An 18,012-nucleotide genomic window follows, 5' to 3' on the forward strand; every position below is an offset into this window, starting at 1 on the left:
GTCCAGGAACCCATTGCAAGTTTATCATGTAGTAGGAAGTCAGTTCCATTAATGCTCATGACATTCTTTTACTACCTTAGAGGAAATCATTAGGGTCTTAAGTGGTTTTAAAGCCGCTTGGCTGTCTGTAAAAATATATATATTTCTACTCGAATGCACCTTCTTTGCCTACACGAGCAGGCTTTCTTTTATAGCAGTAATCTCTGTTTGAAAGACGCTGCAGTGATCTAGTAGTCGGAAGGCTCTGGTATCTAATTAAGATACGTCCGTATATATACTTATTTCGTTTTCCTTGTCTAATTCTAGTGGATTTCGGAAATCCGTGGTACTGGGTAGTCACGAAGTATGATTTGAAATCTGTCTCTTTCGGAGCTACAATTTTTCTAAAAAATCTCATACATTGACCGATAAAACTAATAGAAGAGAAGGTAGTCATAATATTAGGTATATAGGGGCTTCCAGAGGAATCTAACAAATGTCGGTGTTTCCTAATGAGTTTTATTCATATCACTTTATGAACACTTGAGGCATCTTTTCTAAGCTCTCCTAAGAAAATGAGATTAAGAAAGATCTTCTAAGGAAATTAGTGGCGATCTTAGATAGTAAATAGTGGAAGACAAAAATTCCGAATTCCGTTAGTCACTATGTTAGCTTTTAAGTCGAAGGAACTTACCCCTCTCCACATTCAAAACTAATTTGGCCCAAAACACGCGTTATCATAACCTTAAACTTAGCTCAAAAAGGGGTTAAATATAATTTATAGCATACCTTTAGGAGTGAGAACAACATACAACATTTTCTTATCGCCCAAACAAAATGAAATATAAACACCTTTTGCGCTACAAAGCAATGAGCGAAGTAAATGAAATTTGTACGCTCTAAACATTGTTGCAATGAATGAAGATGAAAGCATATAAATAGGTGCGCGTCAAGTTGTGGCACGAGTTTATTGTTGCGCGTTGAGTAGAAAATTAAACTCAATATTTGCTTAAAATAAATTTGTATAGCAACAACAACAACAACACCAAGAAAAGCAGCTAGACTTTGTGTAATTTATTAGCAAACAGCTAAGAGCAGACAATAGAAGAATTATAGCGCTATAAGCCAAACAAATAACGCAATCAAGTGAAGCCATTCGCTGTGGTCGTAACAAATACATAAATCGGAAAAAGATTGCGTCGTCCATTTCGAGTGCCAAAGAAAGTAAGTAAGCGAGTGAGTATACTTTACTAGCTGGCACTGGGGATATTCTGAGTTTCATTTGTATTTACATACATACAAGGAATTGGAATTCTACAAGGGTGGTTTGAGAAGTTGGTGATTGATAAAGTGGTTATGTTTTTCAAATACTGTTTCTTCTTTTCATTCGATGAATTCAGTGTTTTTTAGCATCATATTCTAAGTAAATGTGTTTTTAAAAAATTATGAGATGATATTCTCTCTACAATAAACATGACAATTTTCAGCTTAAATTTTTATTTAATCGAATATGTTGGGTAGAGAGAGGAAGAGAGTGAGGGAGGAATTTATAATTTCAATTCTTGAATCGTATCTGAAAGTGGAAGAACTTTACTAAACGAATCCGCTCCAAAACAGGCTCCACAACACTCGAGCGTTAGTTCGTTTCGAGTATAATTAAGTATATAATCTTAGAAACTAGCTTTGTATTCAAAAATGCAACTCTGATGATTTTTCGGATGGTTTTTCTGGGGACTCATGGTTTTAATTTCGGATAAAAGTTTTTTTTATGCTTTTGTAAGGTTAGTAATTCATAGAAAACTCTCGGTAAAAGTTTCAGAACAGAAATTCTAAAAATTGTATCCCTAAAAGTATGCTAAGTTTTTTAATGTTTTCAATTTCGGATAGAAGTATCTTTTTATGTTTTTAGGTTGGTAATTCATAGAAAACTCCAGGTAAAAGTATCAGAACAGAATAGAAAATTAAAATATTTTATCCCTTAAAGTATGCTATGTTTTCTGGTAATACGTTTTGGACTCATGTTTTTCATTCCGGATAGAAGTGTTCTTTTGTGCTTTTTAAAGGTTAGTAATTCATAGAAAACTCTCGGTAAAAGTATCAGAACAGAACAAATTTCAAAAATTACATCCCTAGAAGTATGCTATGTTTTCTGGTAATATGTTTTGGGCTCATGTTTTTCATTCCGCATAGAAGTGTCTTTTTATGCTTTTTTTTAGGGTAGGAATTCACCGCAAACTGTCGGTAAAAGTGTCAGAACAGAACAAATTTCAAAAACTATATCCCGAGAAGTATGCTATAGTTTCTGATATTACTTTTTAGATCTCTTCTGTGATTTTTATCGAAAATTTTTTTTAAGAATACGACTATGTGCATTCCAGAATCCAATTTTGTGGACAAATATCTACTCCGGACCCCTAATTCTTGGTCTTTCCGAAATTATTTGTTCCTCCTTTGGGCAACCTAAGTCAATATTCGATGTCTTGTATGATCATAATCGATCAATGATCCACTACTAACCTTAAGATGTTTTTGTTATTGGCTTCACTTTGTCTCGGCATATTTTATTAATACTAAGACTGTCTATTTTAATAAATTTGAGAGTAGTCCTCCTTAGCTAACACTTGATTTGAGTAGTCTTTAACCTTTGTTGGATCTTTCATTGAGCTTTTGATTTAATCTAGGTTGAGTATCTTAATGTTTTCTCATAAATAAAAGACTTTGAGAATTGTAGGTTAGGTTTTGAACCTGAGATCTTCCCGTTAATAGTCACACAGTCAAGTCACATTCCTTAATATACGAGTATAAAACTAAAGCCAGCTCTCGAACAACCCTCGTTTATTTTTGTACTGTACTTCAGTGGCATTTCTACGACTGGCTACACTTCCGAGCTTGTTTGCTTAGCAGCAGCCAAACAAAGCCGAAGCAACAGAGCTAACACGGTCAAACAAGTTGGTGTGCAACAATTTAAATATCCTTTGGTGTTTTGTGTGTGGGCAAATGCGTGATTGCGAATCGCCACTACAACAACTACTATAACTACATCTCTGCTACTACAACAACAACAACAACGCATTGCTTTAGTGCACTGCCAGTCCACACTTCAGCAGCAGTTTTATATTTAGGTGTGTTAGGGACAGGATTGTGCTCCACAACGGGATTTATAACGGCTGCTACTAACTACTAACTGTGCTTTTTTTATGTACGTGTATTTGCTGTTTGCTTTCTCTACATTTTTATGAGTATTTCGTTACAACTTCTCCCACTTTGCTTTGGTCTTTTTTTGTAATTATTTACGGCGCTTTGCTTTGCAGTTCGCCGCTTGTTTTCTTCTGTGTGCCACTGTGAGTGTTTCCTTGGTGTTTCTAGTTTGTATTGCAATTGTTGTTGTTGTTATTGTGTTTAAATTGGAAAATTTTTACGATTTCCGCTCTTTTATTCATTTGCATACCGCTTGGCGTTGCTTTGCTTTTGATTTTGTTCTTGTTTTTGTTTTTGTTTTTTTGCTCTTTCTTTGCCGCATAAAACACAATTTATTATCGTTTCTAATGAAATGTCAGTGAGGAAACATGGCAAGCAGTACATGGAAGTGGTGCGGCTGCGATTGTGATCAAGAAAAACAGTTGCAGTGAGACATTTAGACATTCTGCAGTTGCAGAGTTACGCTAATACGCAAATATGTCCAGGTAGTACGGCCATGGAGTCATGGCGGTCCGGTGTATAATCAATGACTTATTAAGTTGTAAGGGTGTGTAGTGCAATACAAGTTGAAAGTAAGTTAAGCAAAGATTACAATAAATGCATGTAAAGTTGTTGGGAGAAATGAGTTTTCCACAGACAACAAACATAACGGAAATACACACTCTAGTAGACAGCTAGGGAGTTAGTATTGTGTTCATAAATTCTGACGCGGTTGTTTGCAATTTCTTTTCGATTCGAAATGTTTGCTTATTGGTTAAAGTTGAAATTCATATACAGAAGTGTGGAACTTGAGACTTATTGCTTGTTATTATTCCTTTTAGTGTTTTTGTAGAGCTGTCTAAGTACTTCGGACCAGTTATTTAACGTGAGATTTATATGTTGAACAAATGTTCAGTAGACATTGTTAGCGTTTACTTACTTTAAATGCAACCCTGTTCATTTCACGGATCATCTACGTTACGTTATCACGGAGCAAGATAGGTTAATAGTACAAATAATTCGTAGGCTCTCTCAGAATACTATGTTCCGAAATTCAATATTTAAGAGAGGGGCCTGAACTCGAAAACGAATCTACTAGACGTGGCCTCGCCCACAAATAGGTTTTTTTGTCTTTCTGCAGTCGTTTCCCTTACGTACTCCATCATACACCATGAAAATAGTTAAACTCTGATAATAACCACGCCCACCTCTCATACAAAGGCTATGTTGGAAATTACTAAAAGTGCGTTAATTCACTGATTAAAAACATCAGAAACACTAAATTTTGTAGAATAAATACCAGAAAGGAGCTGCACTCAGACTTTTTTTATAAAATGGAAAATGGACGTGGCGTCGCCTACTTATGGGTCAAAAACCATATCTCAGGTACTACTCGACTGATTTCAATGAAATTCGGTATATAATATTTACATAAAATTTTTTTGACATCCTGATTATACGGATAAAAATTAGGCGAAGTAGGTTCACAACCACGCCTACTTCCCATATAACTTATTTTTGAATTCTTCGGATTCGTTCACTTTATATTATATACATTAGGAGCCAATGAAGATAGCGGAATAAAACTTTACATACTGTATTTGAGCTGTGACATCTCTTGTGGAAAAATTGTCAAAATCTTACCATGACTTTTCAATGCCTCTGATATCGAACATGAAGAACTCAGTGGGTAAGGGTAATTTTTCACCGAAAATATAGGTAAATCTCTCAGATATATTAATGTAATTCAGAGGGTATCTTCTAACAGTATGTCTCTGTACAAATATTGTTAAAATCGGGTCATAACTTCCCCTAGCTTCCATATACTTTATATTCGGATTATCAAACTTCCGGTGGCTTTTCCTTACTTGTTACGCCAGAATTTGTATAAAAAATTCATGTATAGGTGAAAGGCAAAAATTGGAGTGAGTTCTGTAAAATTGTATCAATTTCAATGAATAATTTATTTGAATAATCGATAACAAACTCTAGAATACTTCAAAGAACGAATTCAATCTACTTTTTAATCCATTTTCGGATGTTTTTAAACAGAAATATCTCTCAAGATAAATGGTATTTATTAAGGGACAATGAATGCGTTGGATGGTTTCTTCAGAATGTTATTAAAATAAGTCATGAGTGGATATCAGGTTAATATTAATGCTAGTTTGATGAGATTGATACTTATTTGAAGCCGTATGTACGAATATAAGGGGCTATTCTAGTGTGATACTTTCAAATAATCGATTTTTTATATTTTTTGCTTATTCGATAGTTTATACTTTCAAAAATATCCTGTGAAAGCGGTAAGGTTGTATCTTAAATCGTTTTTGATTGGCAGCGTTCTAAAGAGCGACCGTTCGCAGATATAAGGTGCTATAGTTGAAACTTTAAACGCGTTTTTTCTCACAACTAGAAATTGGCCGATCGAACTGAGTATTCTTGAATATATTTACTATGACCTACGATCTTTTTGATTCGTTGAAAATTCTCAATTTGGCATTAAAAAAACGAACTTTTTTTCAGAACTACGCCATTTTGTTAGTTTTTGATATTTTTCAAAAATCGTAGGACATTGTATAGGAAATATATTTAACTTTAATAACCTTTTCGAATTTTTGTGTTTCAACAACTCATTCGGCCGGAATCATGTCAGCAGTTAGGGAACTTTTTTTTGGCACCTCCGAAGACAGAATATAACTTCGTTATTTTTAAATATTTTTGTAAACAAAAAATTTTTAAAGGTGGCTGAAAATATACCTTATTATGTGCAAAAAACTTCGAAACAATCGATCGAGTACTTTCTTTAAAAAAAAATTCACGAAAATCGCTTAATTTTTCATGGGTTACACTGGGCTATACTTAATGCTAGTTTAATGAGATCGATACTGATTGATGAGACCTCATGTATGAATATACTTAAGCTAATGTAATGTTTAGGTTATGAATTAATCTCATACCGAATAATGAAGTATTCTTTTTTATAAATATTACTAAGCAGATGTTCTTCATCTGTACCCTAATTTCCTTAATTTTCAAATTTCTATAGTAGTTTTCGTTGTAAACAAAATAGGAAGTTTGCTTCACTTACCCGGAACTGACTCGAATGCTCGAACTTATGGAAGTCTGGTTCCAATTCCAACGCTTCTTCGAGATTTTGCAAAAATTGCCTTTGGAACGTGACGATTTCGTGTATGTTACCAAAGAGTGCATTGATTTCGGCATTCGATAGGAATGTTTCGCGTTTCATTGGTTCCAAATAGTGTTCCAATAGATTGTTTAAGTGCTGTAAAATACAGTGATAAGATATTAGTATAATAGAGACAAAAATATAGAGAAATTTGTTGAAATATAAAACCATGTCAATACTACGAAATAAAGAGAAGGATTTGATCGAATATTTTCTACAAGGGCAGCGTTGCTGATCCCAAATACAGAAGAGTAATGATTAATAATCGTGGAAAGTACATATAGTCGGCTTAAATCATTCTCGGATAGGCATTTGACATCTATGAGGAATGAGATTCATAAATATGTGTTGGCGGAAGATTTTCTCTTGGTGCCAAATTACCGCAAAGGATTACCGGGAAGATGTATTATGCAGTGTATACATATTATCGATCCTACAATTGACTAAGCAAATTGTAATCCTGCAAATATGGCCAGACGCCTAATTCTATCATCTACTGCGAACAACTGGACCGCTTGAAGCAGGCGATCGACCAGAACCGTTCAGAATTGGCCAACAGGGAGGGTGTAGTGTTTCACCAGAACAACCCCAGACCATACATTTCGTTGATGACTCGTCAGAAGCTACGGGAGCTCGGATGGGAGGTTTTATCGCATCCACCATATAGTCCGGACAAGCCCTGTTCCTGCCCATGGCGAACTCCCTTGGTGGTGTAAAGTTGAACTCAAAAGAGGCTTGTGAAAAGTGGCTGTCCGAGTTCGTCGCAAATAAGGAGAGGGGCTTCTACGAAGGGATATTATGAAGTTGCCGTCTAGATGGAAACGGATTATCGAACGAAACGTCGCATATTTGAACTAAATCTTACTCACTTAACACTTTTTATAAATATTGGAAAAAATCATTGGATAAAGAGCAAAAAAGCGGAAGGGAGATATTTGACATCCTAATATGTTCCAGAACTAGAAGTTTTTTTCACGTTGGAAAATTAAAACTTGGAAGGAAGAAAGTTAAATTGGACCATCTGATATAACTAAATGTCATAAATTTTCATCATGTCTCATAAATTTTTTGAAGTCGGATAAAACCATTTGAGATATGGATTTTTTAATACTACAAAAACAAAAACAATAGATAAACCAGATAAAGCCTACTTTTGTCACAAAGTGTATTCACATGATGATCACAAACTTGTATAGTCTCAGCTTGGGTGTGACCCAAATCGTTAATGTAACAAACCACCCGAAGCAATGAAAAATTATGAACTTTACAAATATTTTAATTAATATATTAGAGAATCAGCCGAAAAATAAGGCACGACAAATGAGCATAAAAACCAAGAGCAAGAGAGTTAAGACAAGAAGTGTGGCGAAACGGAAGCACAAAACGGCAATCGAATCGGAAAAAGAGGACAATACGCCCGTGGGCATTTGCCAGCGAAAAGTGAATGAAGACGGAAGCCGCAAGGAAAGTTGCACACTTGAAAGATATGAGTGTGAGTGTGTGTGTGTATCTGAGGCTAAAAGTCTGCATATTTCCAATAAATGTGCTGGTTTTCGGTGCTTTCCGCTCAAATAGTACGAGCAAATAAAAATAGAAATTAAAATTAAAATCGTGGAGGAGCATTATATTTAGTATATATGTATAACGGTGTATGCTAATACAGCGTGAAAACTTTGAAACAATAGTGGTGGTTGAATAAATAAAAGTTTGAATTAGAGATTGTTGGCGCACACGCCGCACCTCGTTCCTTCCAGGGTGTGGGTGTGGCGTGGTGTAGCGTGTGGTCCGCCTTGTGGTATGACTTGTGATTTGAGTGTGTGTGTGGCGGTTTGTGGTAAAAGTTGACGCCACCACCAACTCTACCAATTAGTGGCGTTTGGCGTTTGCTGTTTGCACTTTTGGCATCGCCGTATAAATTCTGCCAAGTTGCGCAAAACTTCCACAAACTCATTAAAACGCTGCCACCGACTGCCACTGCCGACCGCTGGCGCTGACTGCGGAAAATTACGGAATACCTTGAGAAAGGCGCACTATTTACGCAAGCTTAAATACCTTTTACATATATTTATATAAGTATCTATGTGTGTCTGTGCATTATGTATTGGCGTGAAAAGTTGGTGATAAAAATTGCCGCCAAATCCAGGTGCTGCACCACACCTTTCTTACAAGTGTGTTCTATTTTTTGTTTTTTACTTTTCTGTTTTCACCTTTGTTATGCTTTTGTTGTTGCTTATAGCTGATAGTCATAATTTTTCGTTACACCTCGCATTATTTATGCGCTACTTTTATTCGAGTTACGAACTTGACTTAATAATCAACAATGCGGCACTTTTAATGTATCCGCTCTTTGTACTCTCATTTTTCGCTCTTTGTACTATCTTTCTGAATTTTTTTTAATATTTTTAACTCTGCTTTATTTCTTTCAAGTGATAATTATTTTATTTGAATAGTTGAAGCGCATTATTTTCCACTTGTAGGTGGCAAGTAGCAGAAATTTGAAGCTTTGGAGACATTTAGGGTTACCCTTCTCAAAATGAGATAATAATCAAGTATATAACTATAAAATAATATTCAAATATAGTCAAAGTCCAAAAAGACGACTTAAAAAGTGCTTAACTAAAATATATTTTGGCATATGGTTGCCACTTATCGGGGGAAAAATAAAACTGAAAATATAAAAAAGTAATTCAAAGTGAAGACACCTAAAAATACTTGTAAAAAGTGAGCGGCGTTGCTGTTTTCATATTTTGAAATAGGGTTGCCACCTTTAGAAAAAACTAAAACTAACAAACGACTACAAAATATGCATTAACCCTTTCGCGGACACGTCGACATAATCCGACACAACGAATGGCTTAAATAGGACACGTCGGTATATGCCGACATAGGAATTCAATTATCGGTTTTATAAGCCAAATAAATGCATTTGTCATTCTGATAACATTCACTAAATTTCGTGTGTCCGCGAAAGGGTTAAACATAAAGGTATACAATTTCAAAAAATATTTTGAAAATCTTTAAAATATATAAATGTTGTTCAGAAAAGGGTTGCCACCCATCGAAAATAGTTGAGCTACTACAAAATGTACACACATTTAAGCATGAGACGTTAAAAAGTCCTATCGGAAGCTATTCCGGATATCTTAAATTCAAATACATATTATATATTTTTTTGGAGTAGTGTTACCACCCATCGAAAAAAAATTATATTGAATTACCACAAAATCTATGCTAAACAAAAGACGCTTAAGAAAAACTGTCAAAAAGTAATTGTTTATGTTTTATACATTTTTCTAATGGAGTAATCCACTAGTAGCTTTGGAAGACGTCAACACAGTGGTTAGTTTTAAGAGTGATTTGTGAAAAATATATTATTATATACTTCATAAAAGTTTTACTGGAACCATCAAAAGTTAGTGAAATAGTATTCGCCTGATTTCCCCTTTTTTAGGACATAGGCTCCGAATGAGAGCAAGCAATAAGGTAGAAACTTCAATCGAATTACTGTCGGTATCGGTTAAAAATCAGGTTCCGATTCGGTTAAAAATCATTTGTGGATAAGAGATATTTGTAAAATGGAGGAGCAATTTAATAGTGAACTCAGGATAAATAACCTAATAGACTTTTCACACAGAAGTTGATTGATCAATTAACCGGCCGCTGCACGATTAAAACGCCGATTAAAATCCATTTACCATACAAAATAAAATTCTACAATAATTTTTAATTGAATTTTAATCGACTTGAAAATGAAAAGCAACTCTGCGTCAATGACCGTATTGGTAATCATTTATACGTTTTTATACTTTCGCAACAAAAGTTGCTAAGAGAGTATTATAGTTTTGTCCACATAACGGTTGTTTGTAAGTCCTAACACTAAACGAGTTAGATATAGGGTTATATATACCAAAGTGATCAGGGTGACGAGTAAAGTTCAAATCCGGATGTCTGTCTGTCCGTCCGTTCGTCTGTCCGTCTGTCCGTCCGTGCAAGCTGTAACTTGAGTAAAAATTGAGATATCTTAATGAAACTTTGAATGTAATTTTTTTGTAAATAGGTTTTTTGTATATATCTTGCAAACCAATAAAGCTATATAAACCAAACTTTCTGCTGTCGTTTCTTTTAGCCGTTTACTTATACAGTCCAAAAATGAAATCGGATAATAACCACGCCCACATCCCATACAAAGGTTAGGTTGAAAATGAGTAAAAGTGCGTTAACTCACTAACGAGAAACGTCAGAAACACCAAACATAAGAAATGGCAGAAGGAAGCTGCACTGAGATTTTTTACAAAATGGAAACCACTTATGGGTCAAAAACCATATCTCAAGAACTACTCGAAAGATTTCAATGAAATTCGGTATATAATATTTTCTTGACACCCTGATGGCACTGGTGGAATATGGCCGAAATCGGTTTATAACTACGCCTACTTCCCATATAACTCAATTTTGAATCCTTCTGTTTCGTTCACTTTATAATATATACATAAGGAACCAATGAAGATAGCAAAATAAAATTTTACACAAATACTGTATTTGAGCTGTGACATCACTTGTGGAAAAATTGTCAAAATCGAACCATGACTTTTCAAGGCCCCTGGTATCAAACATAAAGAACTCAGTGCCTAAGGGTAATTTTTCACCGAAAATATAGGTAAATCTCTAAATAAGTTGCGAGAGTATAAAATGTTCGGTTGCACCCGAACTTAGCCTTTCCTTACTTGTTTGTTTGCGAGTTGTTGTTCACGCTACATGACGGTAGATGTCGCTGTTAAAAATAGCAATCAGCTGATGAAACTTACCAACTACTGATGAAAAGTAAAAACAAAAATGTATAACAGCTGATCGGTTATCGAGTAGTCGGCAGTGCGAAGGGCAAAAACTGGTTTCTCAATCAATATTTTAATTGATCAATTAAGTTGGCTGTGTGAAAAGGATATAAGCTGTGAAATAGTATGAAATTGTTTCCATATTTCTAAATTGTTTCCAAATTGAAAGGTATGGTCGTCATTTACAAATTCAAATTTTTTATAATTTTTTTTTGCCGAAATATGTATAACTCTTTTAAAATTATTAATATTTTTAGCGCCATCTACCAATAATTTTCATTTCAAAATACAGCAGAACGTTATTTGTTGCGGAAAAGTTCCGTTATTGGCTTCATTTAAATTAAATCTAGCATTATGACGTTTATATATGTACCTACATACTATATCGTTAATACCAAAAATAAATAGAAACTACCGCGCATTTAAGCCCCAATAAATGCGTTCCGCCATATTTCGCGCTTCTACGCACTCCTTACAAGCAGTAGTTAGTGGCTGACTTAGTTTTAACTTACAACAACTATTACTATGGCGCTAATCTCGCCCCAAACACACATCCACCTACTCCCCGCGTGCGCTCGGCTTGATTTTACATAATTTACAAATTAAAATTTTAATTATTATTATCTCATTGTTTGCTTATCGGCTTTGAGCTGGCGTTTATAATGAGCACAAAGCAACGTTGCGCCCCAACGGCACTCCACTGCCCTAATACTCGTACTAGCAGCCACTACAATTTCGAGACTTGTTGGCAACACTACGAAAAACCGTTATTTTACAACTACACGTATTTTATATGCATGTACTTTAACATTGGTGTTGGTTCTGACGTGCTGTGGCAACACCGACTCGTCCGACCGTGCTGACGCTGTTTCGTTTGCATATTCATTGCGAGTGTCTTAATGAAATTAGCATAAAATTAACGCCTCATCGTTATCTGCAATTCAAAAGCGTTAATTTGGCATTGAGAATTTCAAAGCGCCGCGAGCATTGTGCTTCTTTTTTCTCCTTCTTCACATTTATTTGCGTCAAATTTGCCTCCATTTCGCCATTATTGCTTAATCACAATTCGGCATGACCTTAAAATTTACATTTCTTTCGTAAGTGCCACCCCGAAAAATCTCTTCTAAATATGTATTGTACTCAACTATATGTATTTGGCTGTCATAAAATGTCACTTGTACGTCAAACTGCTGTCAGACAATTAGTATGCGGAGTCACTGTTAGTATGTAAGTAGTGAAGTGCCACATCTGCCGTTAGCTGTTCTTACACCTGCGCCATCTACAAATAAGTAGTAGTACAAAGTGCCTCTTCATCAACTTCTTCCTCCACTTTAGCTAGCGAATTTCTTCGTCACTCAGCAAAACACTTCAAACCCAATTGACTCCATTCATTCATTGGCTCGTTTGCGCAAAGTCTTCGGCTTCATTATAAAGCGCCACTCATTCGTACTTTATAAGCTTTGTAAGACTCTTTTTCATTTGCGCTCTCCCACGGCCCACTTAAGAAGAAAAGTAATTAATTTTAAGTTGATTTGCTGTATAATGGCTGATATTTGACGTTAATGTGTCTGTGTAGCAGTGCTGAGTAATTTTTCAGTGCCACATAGGTGAACAGGTGAGATTATATCATTAGCTTTCTGTGAAGTGAAGAGCTAGTGGCTTTAGATAATAGCGTATAATCAATACGATCTACTTCACTTTCGTGTACTTCTCTTAACTAAATTGGCTTCGAGCGCATTGCATTTTTTGTGGAAAAGGAACATTCGTTATTTAATATAATTCTTCAAAAATCTTTGAAAAGGGTCTAACACCTTTAATTTTTTTTTGGAGACAAGAGACAAAAACAGACTAACAAAAATAAATTAAATGTCTGTTTAAAAACGATATTTGCCCCCTCGAAATAGCGAAATAATTTTTCAAAGATCCTCAGACGATTAATTATTTTTTGGAAGAAATTTCACAATAGTTAAAGGTCAGTTTTAGTTTTTTTTGAAGTACTTTATCAAATTTTTCGAATTTGTCGATAAAGGTCGATAAAGCAATTTTACGTTCTCACTTTGTGGTAAAGCAGTTTATCGACGGAATCAATAATTGCATGAACGATCGATCGAAAATCTGTATCGTATCGAGATCGAATTCGCTATGAATTAAATGTTTAGGCCGATTATATAGACCTAACTGTTGGGGAACTTCGTTCAATTTTTAATACCTCTCTAGACGCTATCAATGCAGACAATTTTTGCCAACACGATTTTAAATACCGACCCAAATATGATAAACCTGGAAACTTAGTCCTTTCTTGTGTTCATAGGGACATTTTCCAATTTAGGGTCGAACATTATCTTCAGGGTTTGAGTAGTAACGAAAAGAATGCAAATAATGATGACGAAATTCTTACGGTTTTAGGCTCATTATGAATGAACTTGGGGCATTTTGTATGGGTTAAAACTTCATTTATAAAATGATCTCTCAGGCTCAGTCCGGAGGCTGATAATACTAGAATTATATCAACAAACTGTGATGAAAACAAATACAGATTTAGTTTGGACCACAAATGTCATTGATTGAGTCTTTATTCTATTTAATACTCTCTTAGATAGTGAGGTTATGAAGCGCGGAATAGTTGTAGTTTATATAGAACTTTTAGTTTCTTGATTTACAATTACAAAGTTCGAGTCATGACCATTTCATACTGGCATAATTAATTTTGAAATCAAAACAAAGCCATTTCAGGGGTTAATTTAAGTAAGATATATACTTTTATATCATATCTAATACTTTTATATCAGATCTTATGTAATCTCAAGTAAAATCCCACTCACCTTAACATAAGTACGTTCCGTGTCGACCAACTCCAATATGACCTTGCGCAATTTCTCGGCGTCGGTGAGCTGACGTGACGGTGTCAGTGCGGCATTCGAGACTGACGAGGTGACAGAACCAGTCGGGCTGGATTTACGGGTTTCCTGAGGTGAACGACAAAATCCGGTAACCTTCAATCAAGCGTTTCCATCGACACAAAAATAGTCAACGATGATGACGATGGAAGAAGGTTGATTGATGTTTTTTGTTTTTGTTTTTTTTTCGTATTTTGTATTTTTTTCAATTAAATTTTTGTTTGTGCGTTTTTTGCATTTGTCAATCAATTTAGTAATTTTAATTTTTTTCGTTTTTGATTTTAATTTATGATTTTGATTTTTTAAATTTAGTAAGTATTTTTGGTTGTAATGTTTTTGTTAGTTGTTTGATTGGTTGTAGTTGTAATTGTAATTGTAGTAGTTGTTTTAGTAGTGTTTGTTGTAGTTGTTTTTAGTAAATTTTTTTTTTAAATTGTTAGTTATAATTTTTTCATATTATTAATTGTTCGTTTTTTTGTTATTATAAAACGTGGTGTTTGCAAACAATTGATTTAATTTGGTTTCAATACAAGATGATATAAAAAAGTAGATGAAGAAAGAAAGAAAATTGTGAAGTTAGCAAAAATGTGAGTGGTGTAAATCTGTGCAAATAAGATTCGTTATAAAAAAGTGGGTTGGATGGGACCAGTTACGAATTGTAAAAAAGGTGTGTGGCTGACTGCATGGGTGGGTGGGTGTTTGGTTTACATTTTTTGGTGTTTGGAGCGGTTGACGGCTAATATTAAAAAAATTTAATGGTATGTGCTTAATTAATTGTGATTTAGTGACTACATTAGTGGCAAGCTAAAATATACATATGTACATAAATATTTTATATATAATATATATAAAACTCAAAATAAAATACTAGTTGATCTACAAACTACAAGACGAAGGCAAAATGTTCTGAAAATTAATACTACAAAAACTATATGCAAATGGAACAATATTGTTTGTATGTTGAAACATACTTTTTCTTCTTTTCTTTGCCCAAACTAATTAAAACTTTACTTACAACAATTATCAAGTTCGCAATGATCCCTTTACCGTTCTATTTATGTTCTAAGTACTGGTAAATTGCTCTGTATATTTCTGATATACTTAAGATAAGTAACTTCTCTTAATTCTAGCATAATATGGAAAGGCTAAGTTCGGGTGCGACCGAACATTTTATACTCTCGCAATTTATTGATGTAATTTTATAAAGATAACACAATTCGACCCATATATTCGGCATAAAGTTCAATATAATAACGAAAATCATCATAAATAGTATATGGGGACTGAGGTAATTCCTAAACCGATTTCACTCGTTTCAACCACCACGATACAAAATATCGAAGACTATATGCTCACTGAATTTTATATTACCTATAATTAGGTATATGGGATCTGGGAGAAGTTATGACCCGATTTTAATCATTTTTGGTACAGAAAAAAAATTCAGAGGGAATGAATTACATTAAAATATCTGAGATTTACCTATATTTTCGGTGAAAAATTACCCTTAGGCACTGAGTTCTTCATTTTCGATATCAGGGCCTTGAAAAGTCATGGTCCGATTTTGACATTTTTTCCACAAGTGTTGTCATAGCTCAACTACAGTATATGTGTACAGTTTTATTCCGCTATCTTCATTTGTTCCTAATGTATATATTATAAAGTGAACGAATCAGAAGAATTCAAAATTGAGTTATATGGGAAGTAGGCGTGATTGTGAACCGATTTCGCCCATATTCCACTCGTGCCATCAGGGTGTCAAGAAAATATCATATACTGAATTTCATTGAAATCGGTGGAGAAGTTCTTGTGGTATGGGGTTTGCCCCTAAATGACCGACGCCACGCCCATTTTCCATTTTGTAAAAAAATCTCACTGTAGCTTCTTTCTGATATTTCTTCTGTAAAATTTAGTGTTTCTGACTTTTTTCGTTAGTGAGCTAACGCATTTTCAACCTAACCTTTGTATGGGAGGTGGGCGTGGTTATTATCAGATTTCTTTCATTTTTGGACTGTATAAGGATCCTATGCTCCAAATTTTCAGAACTTTATTTATGGCTTAGTTATGACACTGTATAGGTTTTCGGTTTTCGCCATTTTATGAGCGTGGCAGTGGACCGATTTTGCCCATCTTCGAAAGCAATAACATATCTTAATTTTTACTCAAGCTATCGCTTGCACGAACAGACGGACAGACAGGTATTTCTTGGTGACTCAAACAATCGTTATGTGAACAAAACTATAATACTCTGTGCAACATGTTGCGAGAGTATAAAAATCGCATGCGACTAAGTCATCTTGGCAATAGTTTGGAGAGACTTTAATCTGTCTTAGTTTTTAGAAATAGGAAAAAGTTGCACGGAGCCAAATCATACAGTTTCCGTTAATTTTTGAATACTCTACGTATGTGCAATAATAATCAATCTTAAACTGGTATTCCCGATTGGTTAATTTGGGCAGGCTCCATTTAGGATATATTCAGAATCTATTAGAGATTATTTATGGATTGAACAGTTATTGATGATATGCTTCAATTAGCGCCATCAGTTAGGCTCGTTTTACGAAATATTCTGACCCAATTTTGTAAGGCTTTCAGAAGGTCATCAGCTTTGGAATCTATACAATTTTCGATATGATTAAGTCATCGTGCGTGAATTTTATTAGTCGGAATTGTTTGCTTTCAGGTTTACGAACACTAATTACATTTTTGAATGGATTACTTTCCTCCTTTTGCTTTCGTAAAGGACATAAGACTTTGTTTAAATGACAATTATAGGAAATAGATCCAGAAAGACACGAGTACTTAGTAAAAATAGATTCTTCTTTACTGAATTTGATAAGATTGCTGTCTAAACTAATTACAATGAAAATACTCATTGATTGTCCTTTTAATAAGTTCATTTACGATTCATGTCATTAGAGCTTAGAAATAGTTTTGCAACAAGAAAGGCTTTATTGGTATGAGTTTTGTCGAACTAAACGGAATTAAGAGAATAGATCTAAATTGGGAGATGTAGTATTTACTTTTAATTGTTGAGCTGAAAGCTTGTACAAAAAGTTTTGCTTATAAAGCTTTTAAAAGCTCTTAGGATATTTTTGGAAACTGCATAGTTTTACAGATTACCTGTGTTGAGTGTTTGTCAATGATATAGTGAGCCGAGCGTTTCAATTTTAATATATATAACAGTTTTCTCAGAAAAGCTTTCACTAAAAGTTCAACATTCCTTAATAGGCTAACCAAACCGACCAACAAAAACGTTTACTTGTCAGATAATCTCGAGAAGTTCTACACTAATAGAGTAGTAGATGAGATGTTTGGTTTGCGAGCAAAGAGCAAATTCAGGTGCATGTAACTAAATTATTGAAATCATTACAACACCAAAGCAAATGCAATGATTTATTTGTTAATATATATGTACTACAGATGTAATAGTGCCTAAAGACCCCCACATATGTGTTGCTAAGACTCCACACTCCGCACACAATGCAACTCTGCTCGACATTAGAGTGCTTTCTTGCCATGACATTTCCAATTCAGTTTGCGGTTTCGTTGGGCACTACGTATCCTACCGATGAGGCCGGAAGCAAGCGGCTGGGTGACAATCGCTTAGGCGACAGTGTAAATAGAAGGTGTTTAATACGCATTTTTGCGGTTACTGGAGGGGGGTTGACTGGCTGCAACAACTGCACCAATGGTAGGGAAGCAAGCAACAGCATGAGAAGACGTAGTGCATTTGACACTGACAGTTGATGGCTGCCAGGCTGGCTGGAGGTTAGGAGCAGCATGGCAGCATACATGACACAAGCGGCATACGCTCAAGACAGGTCGACAGTTTGACGTTTGGAGCTTAGGGGTACTACTACATACGTGTTGCATACTTGTAACTCGGGCTGCAGCTTTTTGCTGCTGCTGCTGCTACAATACACGGGTGCTGTTG

General features: G+C 34.9%; 1 protein-coding gene across 7 annotated transcripts in view; it reads right to left on the bottom strand.

Annotated features, from left to right (window-relative positions):
- Positions 1-18,012, bottom strand: part of LOC105220869 (protein still life, isoforms C/SIF type 2) — a 297,627-nt gene that overhangs the window by 45,523 nt on the left and 234,092 nt on the right. For 5 of the 7 annotated variants that reach the window (XM_029046005.2, XM_011197408.3, XM_029046003.2 and 2 more), the window contains exons 12-13: positions 14,001-14,171; positions 6,248-6,442 (exon numbers count right to left, since the gene is read on the bottom strand). In XM_029046005.2, the coding sequence (XP_028901838.1) occupies positions 6,248-6,442; positions 14,001-14,171 (366 nt within the window). The remainder of the gene's footprint in view (positions 1-6,247; positions 6,443-14,000; positions 14,172-18,012) is intronic. The other 2 variants (XM_011197409.3, XM_029046004.2) reach the window with 1 other exon arrangement.

Source organism: Zeugodacus cucurbitae, chromosome 4 (genome assembly GCF_028554725.1).
Source record: "Zeugodacus cucurbitae isolate PBARC_wt_2022May chromosome 4, idZeuCucr1.2, whole genome shotgun sequence".
Lineage (NCBI taxonomy): Eukaryota > Metazoa > Arthropoda > Insecta > Diptera > Tephritidae > Zeugodacus > Zeugodacus cucurbitae.